Source organism: Ammodytes marinus, assembly GCF_949987685.1.
Source record: "Ammodytes marinus genome assembly, chromosome: 14".
NCBI lineage: Eukaryota > Metazoa > Chordata > Actinopteri > Uranoscopiformes > Ammodytidae > Ammodytes > Ammodytes marinus.
The window spans coordinates 5667689-5688114 of record NC_137218.1 but is presented as its reverse complement, the minus strand read 5'-3'; the positions used below and the strand labels follow the sequence as shown (position 1 = coordinate 5688114).

Here is a 20426-nt window from a genome sequence, read left to right as displayed (position 1 = left end):
TTAATAAGCTAGTAAATTGACAAAATCTGCTAGCACGAGGGTGTCAAACTGATCAATGAAAAGACCAGTGTCGCTGTTGGGTTTCACAACCAAGGAAGAGCCCACCTGATCCAACAAATCAACTGTGTGTGAAGACAGATCAGTTGATTTAATAAGTCCAGTCTGGTGTGCTCTTGCCTGGTTGGAAGGAAAACCTGAAGCCAGATGGTTGTCAGCTAGAAATGAGAGGCTGTCATTACCCATCTAAAGTTACAACGTTAAATCTGCGATTGGTAGGCAATTTCTTTTGCAAAACGTTGCTCTAAAGTGATTCACATTGCGGATGGATTATATTTATATATAACTCTTTCCTACTACGACTAAGAACCCTTTACATTTACCTATTGCTATTAGATGTTGAATTCAGTATCAGGTCAAATTTTTAATATATCAATACTTTTGTATCATAATTGGATACATGAAAATGAGGCATGACTTTGACAGCTTTGAAACAACAACACTATTTCTATTTCAACACTGTATCTCAGCTATGTAAGCAGCGTCCGCATGTTTGGTTCCTGGCATCAGTTTAGTCAAAACGTTGTAGGTAGACCGTGGCAGATCATTTGATGCCATTGAAGGCTTTCAGCTGTTTTAACAGTCTACTGACAACGGCCAGACGGCACCTTTTCCCTCTGTTACAATTCTTCCTTTGTCTCCTGATATCCAAGTGCCAAACCGTTGTTTTACATAAAATATAGCTTGAAACTGCAGAAATAACATTCATGTGACCAAAAAAATAAATACATGTAATATGATATAATATCAAATTGAACCTTTTACCCACCGACCACATACTAAACTCTCCACACACCCACTTAGTTCAGGACAAGCGGAGGTCAGCGTTTGAACATCTGCTGTTTGAGCTGTGCGTGCTGCGTCTCATGTTAATACTTTTATTTGTGATGTTGGGTGTGGTAATCCTAATGGGATTACGGGCTTGTTTGTTGCCATCACACCAGATCTAAATAAACTGTGTGAACTGGGAGACGAAGCTTTTGTGTTAACTTCCTCTGGGAAGTGCATGTAGTGTCCAGGAACCAAAGCCCCTTTTTGTTTGGGACTTTCCAACTTCAGATTTGAATAAAGGCCTTCTACTTATCAAAGTCAATGTTAGATGTGGTTTTTAAGGATGTAAAAAAGGGGGAATGTTTCATTGTGTTTCTCAGTGCGTGATACCAACTCATCTTGTAGATTTTAGACATTTATGACTCATGCTGTCAGGTCAGATTTGCTTTCTTAATCTGTGACGGGGTTCAGGGTCTGATACATATTTCAGAAGTTCAGAGTGAAAGAAGTTGTTTCAGAGGGACACAGAACAAGTCAAGATGGTGCGTGTGTGTTACTAACAGTTGGTAGCCTTTCAGTACAAGTGTGAAGTTCCTGTATACCAAACCCAGGGGTAGGATACCCAGTAGAGTTTTTTTGTTGGCTTGGTTATGCAACAGAATGGATTCTTGTCCATGTAGAAGAAAATACTTTTTTGGAAAACGACACAACCAATTGTTATTTTGTGATTGAAATGATACAGATCCATGTCTCCTCTTGGCAAAAAACAAAAACTCCATCTTTGGCCAAGTGTAAATTCAACTTCAGACACAAGCATGCAGACAGCTAATTAACCAGACAAAGTGTATTTTTGCTGTCCTTTTGGAGATGTCAGATTAAAAGGGTGTTTTCAGTTTCATTGAAGTCTTGTTTGGCTGGATAGAGTAAACACAAGTTACACCTACTATGTCTACAGGTTTACACACAACAATGAAGTCCACAGCTGACGGCTTAGACTGTCACTCGCTTGTTCTGACATTTTTAATCATACAAGAAGTTCAAAGTAAAATGCCGTCTTTAGCTGTTGAAACATTTTCTCTTTCAAATGTCAAACTTGGTTGTCGGGGGACTTGCTCAGTTGGGGTTTGATTTTTTGGCTTAACCTCCCATGAAGCAACAATAGAGTTACCAGTGACATGGACGGAAATGCAAAAGGGCCTTGGGTTCTCCGAATGCTTATAAAACAGAGGGAAATCCTTGGAATAGCTTGAATAAAAACGCTCTCAGAGGAGCTCTTTCACTTGTAGGAACACAAGTTCTGGTTTTGGACAGCTGATATAAAGCCAGTATTATTAATCCCATGGGCTGCATTGACCGTGAATGAACAGGCCGAGAAAAGATCACAAACCCACAAAAACTCAAAACAACAGTGGGGAAAAGGATGTCTTGGTGCCGATCACACTGGTTTGATTGACGGGACTCACCACAGTGGTCAGCACGTAAAAGGGCCAGATGGTGGAAAAAATGCACCGGACTGATATTGATTGCAAATATTATTTCTCCTCAGTGGAGCGTGCCAGCTTTCACATGAGACCTCTTAATGGACTCAGAAATAGCAATCGGTTACTGTCAGTTTGTATTAGATTTTCCGTAACATGTCTTCTTTCATACTAGTAATAAAAGGTCCAAAATGAACATTTAACGGCCATTATCGCAACATTAATTTTTGTTAATATTCTGAACCAAACATCTCCACTTCTTAAGCACTTAATAGACTAAAAATCTCAAAATTGACCAGTGCTTTTTGCCTGCAGTTTCTGGCCTTAATGGACTTAAAAACAGCAATGTGTCACTGCCAGTTTTTACACACAGTGAAGCTGCTATCACACTGTTGTTGGATCTGGTCTCAGGTTGTCACGCTTAGTAACATGTTGTGTTAGAAAAGGACAAACACGCGTCTGGAGCGCTGCAGGGGTGTAATTCACATGCTGACTCTGTCGTCGCTGGCTAATTTTCAAGCCTGGGATAGATCCATGCCCTACAAGGCCCCATCTGCAATACCGTGACCTATTTGCGTATAATCACTTGCCCGACATGTTCAACTTACTGCATTCCTTACAGTACACCATACAGTGCAGTGGAGTTAGCAGCTTTTGAAGGGGAAATAATTCATTGTATCATTGTCGACCGATGGCATGTCTCTGTGTTTTGTGTTGTTTCAAAGCGGTACGCTCCGTCAAGTCGGTTGCATTGATATCCAACAGCCGGTCAGGCATGGAATGTGTGGAAATCTGTGTTGCTAAGGGCAACAATAAATACTGCAAAAACAACAGCTATGCAGCATTGATGTTTTACTGACGTTTATGTGCATTTTTGCGAGTACAATAAATCAGTTCCCGTTCCATTTTGAAAGACATGCATACCGTTTTTACACCGATTGGAAAAGTATCTCTCATGATGGATTAGAATGTGGAATAATAATGCCCCAAAAAATAATTCTGCATCAAATAAGTCATGGGTAGACATGGAACGCCGGGAAAACAGTCTGTGTTTCATACAGTATAGTTGGTGTCTTGGGGAAATGCACCTGTTGAAAGCCGAAGAAGAAGTTCTATATAAAAAATAACTAAATACATCTCCCCTTTATTACTTGATATTGTGGAAAGACTTGAGGAAGTGGTGGATGATGCCATCTTTAGTGACTATAGCTTCTTGTCCTTGAAGGCCACCATAGCTTCTGTAAATTCTACCCAAGGGGTAGACACAGAGAATTGCAATCCAGAAATTTCACCAATAGATGACACCAAAATACACGTAATTACACACACTGCACCTTTGAAACTAAGCTTAATGGGGGCGCCCTTAGCTCAGTTGGTAGGGCGTCCCCCCCATGGGCCTCGGCCAGCAGCGGACCCGGGTTCGATTCCAGCCCGCGTTCGTTCTCTGCATGTCACTCCGCTCTCTGCTCCATTTCAACTCTGTCTCTACACTATCAATAAAGCATAAAAAAATGCCCAAAAAAAATCTTAAAAATAAATAAATAAAACTAAGCTTTTGATAGTATTTATTAGAGGCAGTATTCAAGGTTTGCATTTTCTCACACAATCCTTTTAAAGGACTAGATCATAGCAGGAACTAATGTAATTGTAAGACGTAGCAGAGCCTGTATAGCCAGTAGCCACTATTTGCAATCCGATACAGGTGAATTACTGCTGTATTCTTTCTCAGGGTTTGAGTGCAGGCCGTTAGCGTTAGCTTGTTGACATCAGCAGTTTGCCAAACAGTGACGGCACCTGCCACAACGATCACATTACAACAGCACGGGGCCTTCCCAGAACACAATGGACTCAATGCCAAGGATTTTAAGGCTGAATATAAACTTGACTGGTCTGGACATGTTGACGATATCGGTGCCTGTCGCTCTATACCATTATTTTACCATTTCTACTTTATTTATTTTAAAAAATAAATAATTCAAATTTCCTTTAGAGGAATTGACCACCAGTTTAAAAACTAATAAGCATGCAATTACAAAGTCGATGTGTCTCATTAATAATGTAAATGAAATGCTCCAGTAGAATAAACATCAGTGTCAACATTACAAAACAAATTCATCCAATGGGACAAATACCAATTTAAGGATCTGCATGAACAGGTGCCTCCAGGAGGAAGTGGGAGGCCATGTGTTTCCCCCCCCATCATTTAGACTCTGACTGACCCTTTAACAGCAGTGCCAAAAGGGAGGAGAGGTCACTGTGTCCATCTGTCCATCGCCCTGTCCATCCATCCATCCATCCATCCATCCCTCCCTCTGTGCATCCTTCTGTTCTCACAAGATAATCCAGAATAGTTTGTTAATAGTCATCTGAAATTTTCCCGAATAATCTGTCATTAATTTGGTCTTCAAAATTTAAGAAAAATCCTGAAAAAATGCCAGATATTAAATTTACAATATAATTTAATTTAATAGTATTATTATCGGTATGCATTGGTAGATGTCTGTAAAACAACATAGGCCTTCAAGTTGATTGCTTAGAGCTGGGAATGCCATTGCTAAAAGGAAGTCCATCCCTTTGCCTGCCAGATTATCCATGTGAAATATGGGAATTACTGTATATTCAATTTTCCAACTTGTGCACTCAGCATCGAAGCTGTGATAACATGTTGGTGGATACAATTTTTCTGAAAGCTCCAATATCGGAAAACAAATCAATGTTAACATCCATATATCCAGTCAGCCAAAGTAATTGAAAGCACTTTTAACACGTGGGGTGCCATATCAATACGCCATGGTATTTGTTAACCTTCATAAGATCAGCTGTTGTTGTCAATCGATCTATTCATTAACTAATGGTTTCGGTTGTAATCAAGGCCAGCTGTTTAGTCAATAAAACCCTTTTTTTTAAGCAATGTGTTTATTGAGTTTTCCATTTTTTGACAAATAAAGAAAGAAAAAACAGACATAATATTTATAGAAATTACATGCACATGCATACGACACATAGAAAATAATAATAAGAGACTGAGTATGTAAATGTACGCATTCCCAACACAAGCACTCATTATTATCGATGATATAATCTTTGTGCAATTTGTATAAAAACCTATCCAGCATCCTTTAACAAACTAATTAGAGAAACACTCATAATCATATGCAACATAAAACCCTTTTTCAGGGAAACGTTATATGGATGAACTGAGAGCTGTAGCTGCATTGTGTGACCCGCCCTTGACTTCTAATGTTCTCATGTTCGCTGCCAGACACAGTGTGTCACCCCATCACCGACACCATTCACTTGTAAGGCATAGCATGAGTCCGCACTGGCCCCTGGGTCCACCCAACCCCCAATCACACGGAGGCACGCACACACACACACACACACACACACAGAAGCACACGCGCACTCACACAGAAGCAGATGAGAAAACCCAACCCCCGACCACACACACACACACAACCCCGACCACATATACACACACACACACACACACACACACACACACACACACACACACACACACACACACACACACACACACACACACACACACTACCCTCCGTATAACCCCCTACTCCGATGTAGGTCACATACAGCTGCTACAGGAGCATTTCTTTGCCTCGTTGTCACCTCTCATCAGACCCCCATCACCCGACATCTGTAGGGTCGGGGTCGCGAGCAGCCCCTTCCCCTAAAGCGTGTGTATTGTTTACTACAGTATGTCGACAATAGCCACAGAGCGCTTGAATGTGATGTGTAGCAATAGATTAGTAATGCAGAGGTTACTGTAGGGTCGGCGGTAATATGGTGATAGCGTATCCCTGGGAATTTTAAAATAGCAACGGTATCCCAAAGGTGGGGTATCGTATGATTGTTGTCAAAATCACGTTTTGTCAAATTCAGTGAATATTTCCTCATGATCAGTACTAAGTGCGCGCTGAAAATAAATCTGGCGTTAATACACACCATAGGCTCTGTAAACTGGTGTGTTAACAAAGAGAATGTAAACAAAGGGGGCACACCCTAGCTAGCAACATGCCAGTTTTAGATATTCAATGATTTTGACAACAAGCATTCTCCAGAATCGCTGACACCACCTTTAACATCCTTCAGTGAGAAGCAAAGAGGACATCTTGACTGCAAATGTGACACATGATGCACATGTTGTGCATTTTCTCTTTCAGTGCAGATGAGTGGGTGGGTGAGAGGGTGTGTGCGTGTGTGTGAGATGTTGGTGTGTGTGTGTGTGTGTGTGTGTGTGTGTGTGTGTGTGTGTGTGTGTGTGTGTGTGTGTGTGTGTGTGAGAGAGACGTTGGCTTGTGTGTGTGTGTGTGTGCGTTGGGTGTGTGAGACGTTGGGGTGTGTGTTTGTGTGTGTGTGTGTGTGTGTGTGTGTGTGTGTGTGTGTGAGACATTGGCGTTTGTGTGTGTGTGTGTGTGTGTGTGTGTGTGTGTGTGTGTGTGTGTGGTTGTGACGTTGGCGTGTGTGTGTGTACGCCTGCGTGTGTGTGTGTGACGTTGCCGTGTGTGTGTATTTGAATGTGTGTGTGTATGTGCGAGACGTTGGCTTGTGTGTGTGTGTGTGTGTGTGTGTGTGTTAGGGTGTGTGGAGATCTCCCTTAGGGGCTTATAGAGTTATTAGAGTCATTACTGTGACTCAGTCCCCGTCCCGTTTGACCCGGGGGGGGGTTACCGTGGCTACAGTCAGCTGGGCCCGAGCTCGTTAATAATCAGGACCTCCTCCCCAGTCCCCGGGAGCCAACACATGCTGCGTACATGTGAGAGAGAGAGAGTGTGGTTAAGTCATACTAAAACATATTTATCTGGCAGGATGTGCCCCTTTCACCCAGTGCCTGTTGGTCACTATGACATTGGTGTTGCTTCCTGTATGTAATGAAGTGTTGTTTTTGTCACATCTCAAGCTGTGCTACATCTTAAACCATGTGTTTCTGTATACACAGCTCTGTAAAAAATTAAGAGACCACTCCAAATTGTCAGTGTCTCTTGTTTTACTCTATATAGGCATATGTTTGAGTAGAATGAACATTTTGGTTTTATGATATAAACATTTCTACCAAATTCCAATACATTTTAGTAATTAAGAGCATTTTCAATAAATTATGTAGAGATGAAGATTGAAGAAAAATCCAGATTGCTCTCTTAATTTTTTCCGGAGCTGTATATGCTGTTTACACTGGGGCCAAATTGCATCATTTCAAGACAGCCTAATTAACCAGCATATTTGCAGCGTTTATATGGATGTTTTATTTATTTGTTTATTTAACAGGGACAATGCACAGCTCATTAGCAGTACCAGAGTTAGCTATAAGCAAATTTTCATCTGTAGTCCCTGGGCAGGAAACAGAGTATTACATCTATGTCAATGTGCAGCAGGGGCGGTTCTACAGGGAGGTAAGGGGGGGCAATACAACTTGCCTAAACATTTTGCACACAGTGTATGGGGATTCCCTCTACCGTCCTCCCATGCCCCCCTGCCAAGACCTCTTGCCCCCCCCCCCTTCGCCACCCCATGTAAAATTTTCCGGATCCTCCACTGAGTGCAGAAAAGTATAACTGGAATATTTTCATACTGAAGAAATCTTTAAAAAAAAATTATAATTCTGAAAGCAGTTTATTTTCTAAGGATTTCTGAGCTGAGCTATGGATGTTTAAATCGTGATGGATATATTTCATGATGTTCTCTGGAAGTAGAAGTCACTCAAACTGAATCTAAAAATAAGTGCATCATTACCGACATCCGGGCAGACTTGGCTTGGGTAAACATTCTTTGTATTTAGGCCACCATTCCTATTTGTAATAACACCATTGTAACTGGCCGTTGTAACTGCTGAGATCGAGGAACGTGGTGATGATGACATTGCTAAAAATAAATTCCAATAGGCCAGAAAATACGAGCAATCAGACTGGACTCTAAGGTACACAAACTTTTATATCTAGGAGAAAAAGGCTGAACATTCAAATTGTTGCAAGCAATCCATCACAGTTCGCTGTCTCGGCTGACTCAATTGTTAAATTTCGATCTACTCCACTTGTGGGTACCTTAAATCACAATCACAAGTCTACAACATAAAAATAAGCATTCATGTCAACATAAAAGTTAATGTGAGTGATATGATCAGAAAGGTCTCAATGCAAAACTTAAATTTGTATTATTTACATTCTAGTTGTAATAACAACTGCAAAACTGGATTTTTCTGAAAGCTTCAATATACCCAACTTTACTAAAAGTGTTATCTTCATACAGTATATGACATGGTTTATAATGTTGTCTGATCGAATAATGCTTGTGTTTCCTGTAGTAACATTCCCAGATCCTACAAATACAAAAGTATGATATTTTGTCTGCCAATAAGACCCAATTTATAAGAAAAAATATCTTTATTTGATATATACCGTGTACATAATTGATAATTTTCAGAACCATGAACCAAACTACTAAGATATTCTAATATAACCCTTCAGGAACACAGGGAGCATTCAGAGTGCGTTATTGTCTCCTGGCAGTTTGCTGTCTAACGGCATCACAGTGTCTAAACAATATCTTGTCAGTCGTCATGGCATCGCTTCCATGTTCCTGGTATGATGTTGATATGAGCTCGTTTCAATGTGTTGTGGCAGATTATAGTGGATGTGGGGGTTTTCTGTGAGCTGTTTCTTCCATCTTTATGTTGAGGCTCCATGCATTTTTTATTGTGTTATGGATATAAATAATTCAAACGTACATGTGTGTGTGCATGAACACTGAGCATTGTTGCTGACTTACAATGTCCAGGAAACCTATGGAATTTTTTTTTGAAATATTTATTCACGCATTATGCTAAAATAAGACTTAATTAATTCTAATTTAAAATAAAAGCAGTATAAAAAATATGTGCATTGGTCCAAAAAGGTTAATTTAGTGTTAACAGACTAGTATTATGTTTGTACCGGGACAGTTGAAACACGTTATACAGCTATAAAAAATAACAATATATCCAGAACAACCTAGATGGGTTATACTTTGTAACAACAGTTTAATAAATTCTAAGAAATAGAGAAAAAAGATGCATTCATATGTATTGTTTGTTATAGTTTTCTAAATTTATTGGCTGCATACAGGAGGCATGATGCAATCTGATTCATGTATAAGTGGATGGCAAAAATGATAAATTGAGTTTCGTGGTCAAACCAAAGCAAAGACCAGCTTCCCAAAATAGCTAAAAGTTGAATATCTACAGCCCCTGTTTCCCCTTTTCTGTAGCCAACTGTCCACTCCATCACCACCACCAACCATCTCCTCGTCAGCACATATACATCGCCTGAAGGCTTGGTGTGATTTGGAAAATAATATTTTTCTCTGCTACTGCGGCGACAGTTCCTTCTTGGTTACTGGTTTTTCTCTAGTCTTTTCCAACTCCGGTGAAGTTGGAAAGTTGGTTTTCCCCCCTCTCTCACTATCTATCTATCTATCCATCTATCTATCTATCTATCTATCTATCTATCTATCTATCTATCTATCTATCTATCTATCTATCTATCTATCTATCTATCTATCTATCTATCTATCTATCTATCTATCTATCTATCTATCTATCTATCTATCTATCTATCTATCTATCTATCTATCTATCTATCTATCTATCTATCTATCTATCTATCTATCTATCTATCTATCTATCTATCTATCTATCTATCTATCTTGTCTCTCTCTCTCTCTCTCTCTCTCTCTCTTTCAATTCAATTAAATTCCATTACAATACCAAATTGCATTACAGATATTACAATATGATGAGTTCAAATTTACATACAATATATACAATACTACAAACATTGTACATTATAAAAAAATCTCTCTGTCTCTCTGTCTCTCTCTCTCTCTCTCTCTCTCTCTCTCTCTCTCTCTCATAATACAAACATCTCTCTCTCTCTCTGGATACATTATACTAGTGTGTTTTCTTTGTCTTTTCAGAGAATCACGTCCAGAAGCAAAGTGTGCAGACGGCCCAGAACGTCCTACAGGAAGAGGTGGCACGAGCAGAGGATCAATCGGAGGTAACGCACACAAATAAAACTCGAAAGCTCCTCAAATGCAGCTCACTTATATACTACAGTATCCTGTCAAATTACACTGTTAGAGTTTGATGTGTGTACAGATACTTTACGCTTCTGGCTCTGACGGTTGGTGTCCAATGGCTGACCACATATGCAGGCCTTTTCGCTGAATTATGTCGAAGCACAGTTCATTGGAGAGATTGGCTTCTCTGCCTTTTTTTACAAGCCATTTTTGCACTTAATAAAAGGTTATGATGTTGGTCAAGATGGCAACTCTATTGGGAATCTCATGGCCTTTACATGTGTTCTTTCAATCCTGCATTCAGATGCACCAACATGTTTTATCCCGTTCTCTGTATCCTACTATTATAAAATGAATGTCCTAAGAGTGATCCCTCTTGGGGATGAAAATTCAAGAGGATGCTTAAATGTTTTTGTTTGCATGAACTAACTCTTACGTGTGAGTCCATTTTCCTGACTTATGTAGAAAAGTGGAGAAACAGACATAATGTGAACGTGGCTGTGTTTGAGATTAACATTAAAGTATTATTGTAGGCGTCTAAATCCTCCTGTTTTTTCACTTGGAAACTGTACACCATGTGAATGCTACAAAACAATGTTAAAACGTATTTGATATTCTAGAATAGAACAAGGGGGCATGGAGTTCACAGTTTAATGTTTTAAACCTTGTTATTAATTCATTTTCGTTGTCGGTTTAATTCAAAACATGAATATGCAGCCTCCTTAATAAAGGGCAATGTCAAAACGCTTCTGATATACAGTATGTCAAGCAGAATCAACCGACCACAACACATCCCTAAAGCATATTCTTGTACATAGCCCGTACTGCAGTCTATCTATCAAGAGACTGTGGCAAGGCAAGCTTATTTATATAGCACAATTCACAACGCCATTCAAAGTGCTTTACAGGGGGCAAGATTAAAATACATAATACACATTAGAAAAGCGAATGAATAGAAATAAAACATTTAAAAGCTAATGATTAGAAATAGAACATTTAAATAAAATAAAATTGCAGGTTAAAATGGAAACAGAAAAGTCTTCAGACTTGATTTAAAAGAACTGTGATGTTTTTTTATAGAGATTTGTGATACGAGATAAGATCTAAAGTGTGTTTTGTTTGCGCTGCTCAAAGCTGAAAACAATATTATTTCTGAAAAACATCACGCTTATTACTCAGGAAAATCAACAAATCTCTGTGAATAAAATAAATAAAAATTCAGTAGGACACAAATCCAGACATCCAAAACCATTTGAAGCCACGAGGGAGAATAGATTATCTGGTGTGACCTTGAAGCGTTCATAATCTGTGAAAGGCCGATGAGATCTTCATCACTGCATTACTACAAACGGCTTTATGTTCAAATGACAACAGTTTGCAAACACGCTAGAGGCTGTATTATTTGAATTAGGGTTTTGCCTGTGTTACTGGTCTCCACAGAAGAGAGAAATATAAATGCCATTCTGTGTGACATAGCATTAGATGCCAGTAGACATAGCTACAGTGGCCTGGAATTGACCCAGTTTAGAGGACTTGCAGGGATGCAAGATGTTTGGACATGGCAGGTATTGCGTGACTCCTTTATGTGAGTGGCTTAAAATCAGCCTTTACCTTTAACCAAAAGCCCCAAAATGGCCACCAAATATGTCTGGATTCTTTTTGTTTCTATCAATCCAAACATGTTCAAACAAGCAGAAAAAACGTAGAACAGTATCCTCCGCTGTCATGCAACATTGCAGGGACATTAACTCTTCTTCCTGTGGGTTTGAAATGTATCAATGTGTATTGTATAATGAATTGAATTGCAATAATCACTCACATTCACTCCTGTAACATAATGCATTAGGAAGTGGTCCTGCTGTTGAGCATGGAGTCTTATTTACACATGAAACACACACCACTACTGCTGCCCCCCCCCAAGGCTGAGATTGATCCACGCCAGCACACACACACACACACACACACACACACACACACACACACACACACACACACACACACACACACACACACACACACACACACACACACACCTCCCCCACCTCACCACACCGGGCTCCAATCAATATCTCCATGTCTCTGTCTTTAGAGAGGCTGTCTGCTTATTGATTAAGCAACATACCGGGCAGGACAGCATCGCATATCTAAACACCTCAGTGCATTTTAGCATTAGATGGATGGTGCCGTTTTATTTTATAGATACATAATAGTTGTTTATATACATATATTCAAAACAGTTAATGCTGCATGGTAAAGATCTTATATGTTTAGTAAGGTTTGACTGTATCCAATTTGTGATCTTTTATATACTACATTCCCCAAATTGTACCATTTTACTGTCAGGTAATAGCTCTATCTACTTCAACTGTAACCGATTTGTCTACGTTTCTAGCTTTCGATACAAGATTTCATTGAACTAATCACGATCAAGTCGCCAAATACACATTTTTACTGAACAGCACTTGAACACATCACAATGTAACTAATTATAACCTCTTTCCAATCAAAGGATACCAACACAATCACTGCATGTAATTTATTTGTAATGTTATTTATGCTGCATTCTTCCAAATAAGATGGTATACACAATGAAACAGAAGTTGCATTTTGGGACCAACTGTTTTGCGTTCATTATCTTTTCTTACTAATGATCTGAGAAGAGGCTGTCACATTAAGCATAGCGAGTATAAGTGCTTCGTCTAAATAGCGTTGTCATTTTTTGACAGGTTCTTTATTTGACAAATTATGCCATCATCATTAACAGGAGTTCTGTCATCACTTTGATAGCGTCTTCAAAGACAGGCATTGGTGCTGCTGCTGGACACAGACACACACACACACACACACACACACACACACACACACACACACACACACACACACGCACACACACACACCCTTAAAGCACACACATTACACAGCAGATTGTTTAATGACGGTACTTAAAGGAATACCTTAGTTAATTTGAAACACCCTCAGGATACGGTAAGCACCCAACCCTAGTGTGTGTGTGTGTGTGTGTGTGTGTGTGTGTGTGTGTGTGTGTGTGTGTGTGTGCGCTACACAACCTGTGTTATTTAGAAGTTGAAACAATGCAAAGATTCCTCTCTTGTTCTGTGACGAGAGATAAGGCCCCTTAGAGGTTCATCGCTTTAGTAAAAAAAAAAAAATTCTCTTATTTATTTCCATCGTAGCTATGCAACAAATACAGCCGTTTCCAAAACCTCTTAATTTTGATTTATAAACCCAGAAGTGGCACCGTGACCATGAGAATCTGGAAAAGCATGTTCTTCCCTCGGCTGTCTTGTCTAAAGGAAAAATCTCTGAAATCCCTTTGAAGACTGAGGCCAAAAGCATTTTACTATTCTGCCTAAAGTCAAACAAGCTTCCTCATTAAGTGGATTCTTCGTCAGGTACCGACATGAAAACAGAAAAATCAACTACTTAAAGGTGCTGTTGTTGTCCTCTGTGTTTGTTTGAATTTATTGCAAGAGAATTTAGGCAGAATTTAAAACAGTTTAGAAAGTCTATCCGTATAAAATATATATATATATATATACACATCAATTAAATACCCATATTCCCTTACATTTATACTAACATACTCATTCAAAAAACAGCAATCCATCTAAATCATATATATATGTCATACTGTACTTAAGTGCCTTAAATGCAATAAAGAACTGAAAACAAATGCAATTAAAACACATTTAAAAGAACATTGTAGCACATTGTAGTTGGGCTGCATATCTGCCTTGTATAAATCAATAACAGGTTTGTTGTTGTTCAAATGATCCTCCAGGCTTTAAACTAAGCTTGTTGATTTTGATTCGACTGGTTTGGGTTTTTTAGTTTTGGGTTCACAGCGGCCGGAGAGCAGCCAAGAGGGGAACAATGTTGTGGAAAATGAAGAATTCTCCAGCAGAAATAATGCTGAATCATATTTCTCTCATATCTTTCCAATCTTTTGATTCTATTAGGTATCAGAAATTAAGTTACTTTTGGTGCCAATTCTGATTTAGTTTGGTTTTGAAGTCCTTGGAATAAAATAGCAAGGGTATTATTTAAATTTTGGACCTTTAATTTATATTCTTCTTGTTCATAAATGCAAATAGTGGGTCTGTATGTGTAGCCTAAATGTGATGATGAATTGGTCTTTACATGCACTTAAGTTCACAGTTAACAAAGTTCTACCCTTCACGTAAATGAGGTTTCCTGAATATTTGTAAAGGATTAAAGAATCGAGGTTAACACAGTTACTTTTTGATTTCATGGCCATAATATTGACTCAAAAATAGGCTTCAAACAAGGGTTTTACAACAACAACAAATGTGCATGACAAGTAGCATTTATTGTGTTTTGTGGTGAGATACATACTTTTAATTAATTAAACTATGTCATAGTTTTTTTTAGTTTATTTAGTGTCTTGGTCAGAATTGGCCTTTGAACAATCACTGCGGTTTATGAAGCGTTTACTTCACAAATATAACTTCTTTCCGCTACTAGGCGAGGCTCACACTCAAGCTCTCACATCCTGGGAACACACACACTCACTCACAGATCCCTCGGCTTTCAAGCTTTGCCAAATATAACAGTTGCAGCATACGGAGGATTGTTAGCGGTGTTAAAGGTGCACTATGCAGTTTCAGAAGAGGAGGATTTGTTCACATTCACAGAGCCTGTAGTTAGTCTACAAAACACATTCACTCATACATGTAATTCTGAGTATTGAATAACTTCTATCGTATATATAAAAAAAAAATTGTTGCGACAAAACTGTGGGCCCTGCCGCTGTAAACAACAACAGTGAAACCGTAACTATTCAGGACGCTTTCTCACTTCAAACAGTGTTCCAGGGATCCAATTTTCCTATGAGGAAGGTTTGCTTATTCAGTTATGAGAATATACCTTACAAAATGTTCACTTCTCTGACACTCCAAAAGTTACATAGTGCACCTTTAAATCTACTTGCAGTGTGATATTGCAGCTGGCAAAACAATCCCAATGTTCAAGGGTAAACATCCCCAAGAGCTAATTAAAATCCTCTTTATATTCCTAGCAGAGGGTTTGTTTAAACTATGAACAGTTCCCTACTAGTGCAATGGGACCTCCCTTTGTGTGTGTTGCCCCTGTCCCGCTAACTTTCGGTTTATTTGTCTGCCCCCCCCCCCCGTTTCTCACACAGGAGCTGCTGGAGAAATTCATGGAGGGGAACGTAAGCCTGGATGAATTCTTGGACTCGTTCCAAAGCTCCCGAAAGACATATCACATCCGCCGGGCTCAAGCCGAGAAGATGCAGGACGTTGCTGCTAAGGCCAAGCGCAAACCCAAAATTGTAAACGGAAAACTCCCTGAAGTGGTTACGAAGGACTCTGAAAAACCGCCAGAGCCTCAGCAGCGGCCGAACGGCTACGTAGCCCAGGGACCTCTCAGGGTATTCCAAGTTCGCTACGGCCTAACGCCAGCAATCCTCCTCCCGCATTACCCCGTTTCACCCCCTGCCTCCGCCCCGTGCTGCCCAAGTCCGCTACCCGAACCCCATTCTCCACATGGTCATGGACAGACGCATATTTTGAGCCCGACTTACCCACACACGGGACACGGACACGCTCAACCGGTGGGACTAAGGGTTATCGGACAGTTACCGGGAGGCTGGCCTGCTAACGGACGGCCCGTGAGAGTACAGCAGCTTTATAGGCCCAACATGCAACAGGCAGAACCGCCATATCGATAAAATAAACTTGAAAAAGGGGGAAGAAGAAGAAGAAGAAAATAAAAAAAAAGCCCGATTTGAGGTTTGAAAGGTCGTTAGAGATATGGAACCAAACCGGGGCTGTCACAATCATGTAGGCAAAAGACTCTGATTCACAGACAGACAGACATGCAGGCAGGCAGCGCTGCAGTCCGGTTACATTCTCCATTCATGACATACAAATGTAAACAGCAGAGAGAGACACAGAGAGAGACAGAGAAAGAGACAAAGAGAGACAGACAGAGAGAGAGAGAAAGAGAGAGAGAGAGACAAAGAGAGACAGACAAAGAGAGAGAGAAAGAGAGAGAGACAAAGAGAGACAGACAGAGAGAGAGAGAAAGAGAGAGAGAGAGACATACAGAAGAGAGAGAGCGAGAGATACAGACAGACAGCAGAGAACACTGACAGGAAGGACCAGGGATGGGCCCCGATAGCCGGATGCATCAGGCAAGACAAGACCAGGCAAGTTTATTCATACAGCACAGTTCACAGTACAGACACAAGGCAATTCAAAGTTAAAACATACTATAAGGCAAGTCGAATAAAGTAAAGTATAAAGATAAAAATATTGTATTAAGGTAGAGCGTGTAAATGTTGGAATGATGACACCGAGTTTTGGGTGAAAATAACAATTCAGACGCAAGGCCCAAATAAATGATGGGCAAAAAAATAATCATGTTTTGGGCTGGGCATTTTTGTTACATTATCAACCACTTATTATATTATGAATCACTGTGACACCATGGGCCTTTGAAAACAAGATTCGACAAGGGACTACTATTTTTTTTTTTCGATCCGAGACCACATTTTGAACCCGATTAAGCGCTATCGGACCCCATCCCTAGGGAGTACATGACAGTTTTTTATAGTTATTTTTAATTCTATAATTATTTTTATGTTTAACACAGAAGGACATGAAGCACAGGGTTTGTTTAGCACATCTTCAACGCCGATTTTAAAGGAACAAAAAAAGTATCCCATTGCTCAATCATACAACTTGATGCCGTGTGAGGAGTCGTTGACATGAAATATGGCATCAATTAAGTGGTTTTTAATATACACAGCCATTGTTCTGTATCCATTACATCATAATAGCGATCATATGACATCACTGGAACCTTTTTGGAAGATCATGAACGCCGACATTGTGTTTACTGCAGAGCAAAGTTTAAACAAAAACAAACAGAGCGGTTGGTATTTATTATGTATTCCCAAACTATAAGCCGTCCAATATTATTATTTGTTGTGTAGTGTGTGTGTGTGTTAGAGACTGATTGTGTGTGTGTGTGTGTGTGTGTGTGTGTGTGTGTGTGTGTGTGTGTTTGCGTGTGTGCGTGCGTGTGTGTGTGTGTGTCTCAGCATCACAGGCGATTACCCAAAGCCGTCTGCCTTCTTGTGCGATTTTCATGAACAGTGTTGGAGCTCGAGCCCGATTTTTTTATTTATTCATGTAAATCCTATTTTAAATGGCCGACTTCAAAGCTTTCTTGCTCACCGTGCTAAATTAAGAGCGGCTTCCTCCAGATCAAGGCAGCCAGCCATATTTTATTATTTTATTTCTCACACCACTCAACCCTCTTCCGGTATGAGATTCAGAGTGTGTGGGAATTTAATCTCTATGAGAATACCAACGCTCTCTCTCTGCAAGAAGGAGGCTTCCCTTATTATCCGTCCTCAAGCATTTAAAGCTATAGTGCGTAACTTTTTCACATCAATGATGACTTTCGGTTACAATCAAGCCATTGCTAAACGAGTTGACACAAAGTTGATTGAGCCTATCAGCTCCACAAAACTCTCTCTGTATTTCTCAGTATGGCAGCATTTACAAACTGGTGTCGCCCCGCCGACACAGGTGCAGCTCATCAAAATCTACAAAAAGCAACCAAGAAATGTTTCAGTTGTTTATTCTACTGCTAAGCAAAAAACCTGGACATAAAGCAGAAGGTATAAAATCCATGTGCGATCACAGAAGGCTTGCCTAATGTAGATACGAAAGTGTTGCTTTAATAACTCAGAATTCCTCATGGGGGCGACAGAAGTTACGCACTATAGCTTTAAGCATTTAAAGGGAAAAGTTTTGGATTATAGTTTTATTTTTTGTATTGTTTTCTGTTCTTCAACAAACATTTTCCTCATGAATAACTCATATAAGTGCATGCTTACTACAGCTGAAAAAAAAGTACATGAAAATGCCTTTTGCAGGCCAGTGCCCAGTTGCATAAAACCTCCAAAGATTACATTGTTAAGAAAGTGTTGTTCTTGGGAAATATTCTTGTAAGTAAGAATTGGAAATGCATTTCAAGGCTCTGAGGATTTCCTTTACAAGTGTCATTTCTTGTTTTTCATCTTGGGTCATTTTAATGCTGTTTTTGCCAACATTTCTTCTGTTTTCTGGTACACATACAATGTTAAATCTTAAACAATGAAACTTGTTCTGATCAGTGAATGAAATTGGAATGTGCCAAGGACATTCGTCTCTCCAAACTGGAAGATACTTTGCAATATTTTTAGTTTTTCTCATCATGAATCCAGTTTTGCCAGATTTTTTTTTTTTTTTACATTTATTTTGTTTAATTGTTTTTATTTAATTGTATGCCTTTGAATACACGGTTTTGTCTCTCATCTCTTAATGAATAAAGGAAGGATACCTCGCCTTTTTAATATGCAAAGAAAAAAGTTTGATTTGTGATCAAAACTTAATTATAACCCTACCTCCTCATCACAAAACATTTGGGGAATTATTTCTTGCTTTGAACATAATTAATGCATTTTAAAAATTCAAATGTGACCAGATCCAAATGTAAAGAGTTATTTAGAGACTTGTAAATGCTCTAGCAAGTGGATTTGTATTCCCATTGGACAAAGACAGGAAATACAGTAAGTTTATTCACCCACAAAATGTCAAACTACATCTGGGAAAATAATCTGCTCATAAACATTCGATGTAACTGGGCGCTGGCTCCAACTAAAACATGCAGTTGTGTGTCCACTCAGGGTTTTAAGAGAAACAAAAAAATATGCTGTACCATTTCATCAGAAACCAAATCATCTCCAATCATCTATTTTTATATTTTTGTTGTAACAGTGCTGTCTGAAGAATCCAACCTGGCCTACATTTTAAGGTGGAGTCAGCGATTCTGGAGAACGCTTTTTGTCAAAATCAGTGAATATCGCCTCACGATTCACTACCTGTCCATACTGTGTGTGCGTGCAGGGGGAATAAAATCTAGTGTTATTACACAGCCTATGCAATGTGAACTGGCATGTTGTTAGGTATGGTTGGCCCACTTTGTTTTACAGACCAGTTTACAGAGCCTAGGTTGCCTGTTAACACTGGACTTTTTATTGCAGCACACATAGGTAGCAGATCATGAGGAGATATTCACTGATTTTTACAAAACGTGATTTTGACAACAAGCGTTCTCCGGAATCTCGGACTCCACCTTTTGATGACTTTTTTATTCAGGCCAGATAATTCATGTTTGTGTAAGATGGGATGCTTACATACAGTATGTGTTAAAAAAATGCTCTAAATGTAAAATGCTTGTTTCTGCGACTGTGGTGATATGTTTGTCTGGTCTCTAAGATAAATTGTGTGTATCTTTTTCTATTCAAGGACTCATCCCAGCAGCCTTCTTTGATAAAAAAAAAATATAAATATAAAATAAGAAAATATAAATACATTTATGTTGCTTTAGAATTTGAAATTTGAATAATTTGCTGCCACTCACTGAACAAGAGAAAAAAAACACCCCTAGATATTCTGGCAGATTTTACATCTCAGTCGAGGTAGCTTATAACAGCAGGCGTTTGTTTCATTTGCACACCAGCTGATTGTGGGCGATGTCTAAACTTATCAGCGCCTCAGTGAGTGAAGAAGAGCTAATAATATCAGAGTCAAGACATTTCCGTGTCTCTACAAAGCTACACACACACGCACACACACACACACACACACACACAGGGACACACGTGCTGTCAAAACACCTCAGAGTTACAACGGAACGGAAAAGGAAGGAAATGTCAACTTGGACATTCAAAGGGAAATAAAATAATAAATAAACCAGGGAGCGGACTGTTAAATAAATTACAGCATGCTTTAACATCTGAATGCATCGCTGAGTTTTTTTTTGTATTCAGTGGCTGGTAGACCTGATAAAATGTCTTTCCGAGTTAAAGGTGAATTTCAAGGGGACTCGTATATGAACGGTTTATGGATCTACAACTTAAAATAAGAACGATATGGAAGTCCTCTAAATGTCATGATATGCATGAGAAGCATTTAAGCTTAAAAA

At 39.3% G+C, this 20426-nt stretch overlaps 1 protein-coding gene across 1 annotated transcript in view; it reads left to right on the top strand.

Annotated features, from left to right (window-relative positions):
• vps37d (VPS37D subunit of ESCRT-I) overlaps nt 1–19209 on the top strand; it is a 31947-nt gene extending 12738 nt beyond the window's left edge. Inside the window, exons 3-4 of the mRNA XM_080041576.1 lie at nt 10275–10357; nt 15565–19209. Of these exons, the coding sequence (XP_079897702.1) occupies nt 10275–10357; nt 15565–16113 (632 nt within the window). The 3' untranslated portion in view covers nt 16114–19209. The remainder of the gene's footprint in view (nt 1–10274; nt 10358–15564) is intronic.
• Nucleotides 19210–20426: the final 1217 nt, after the last annotated feature.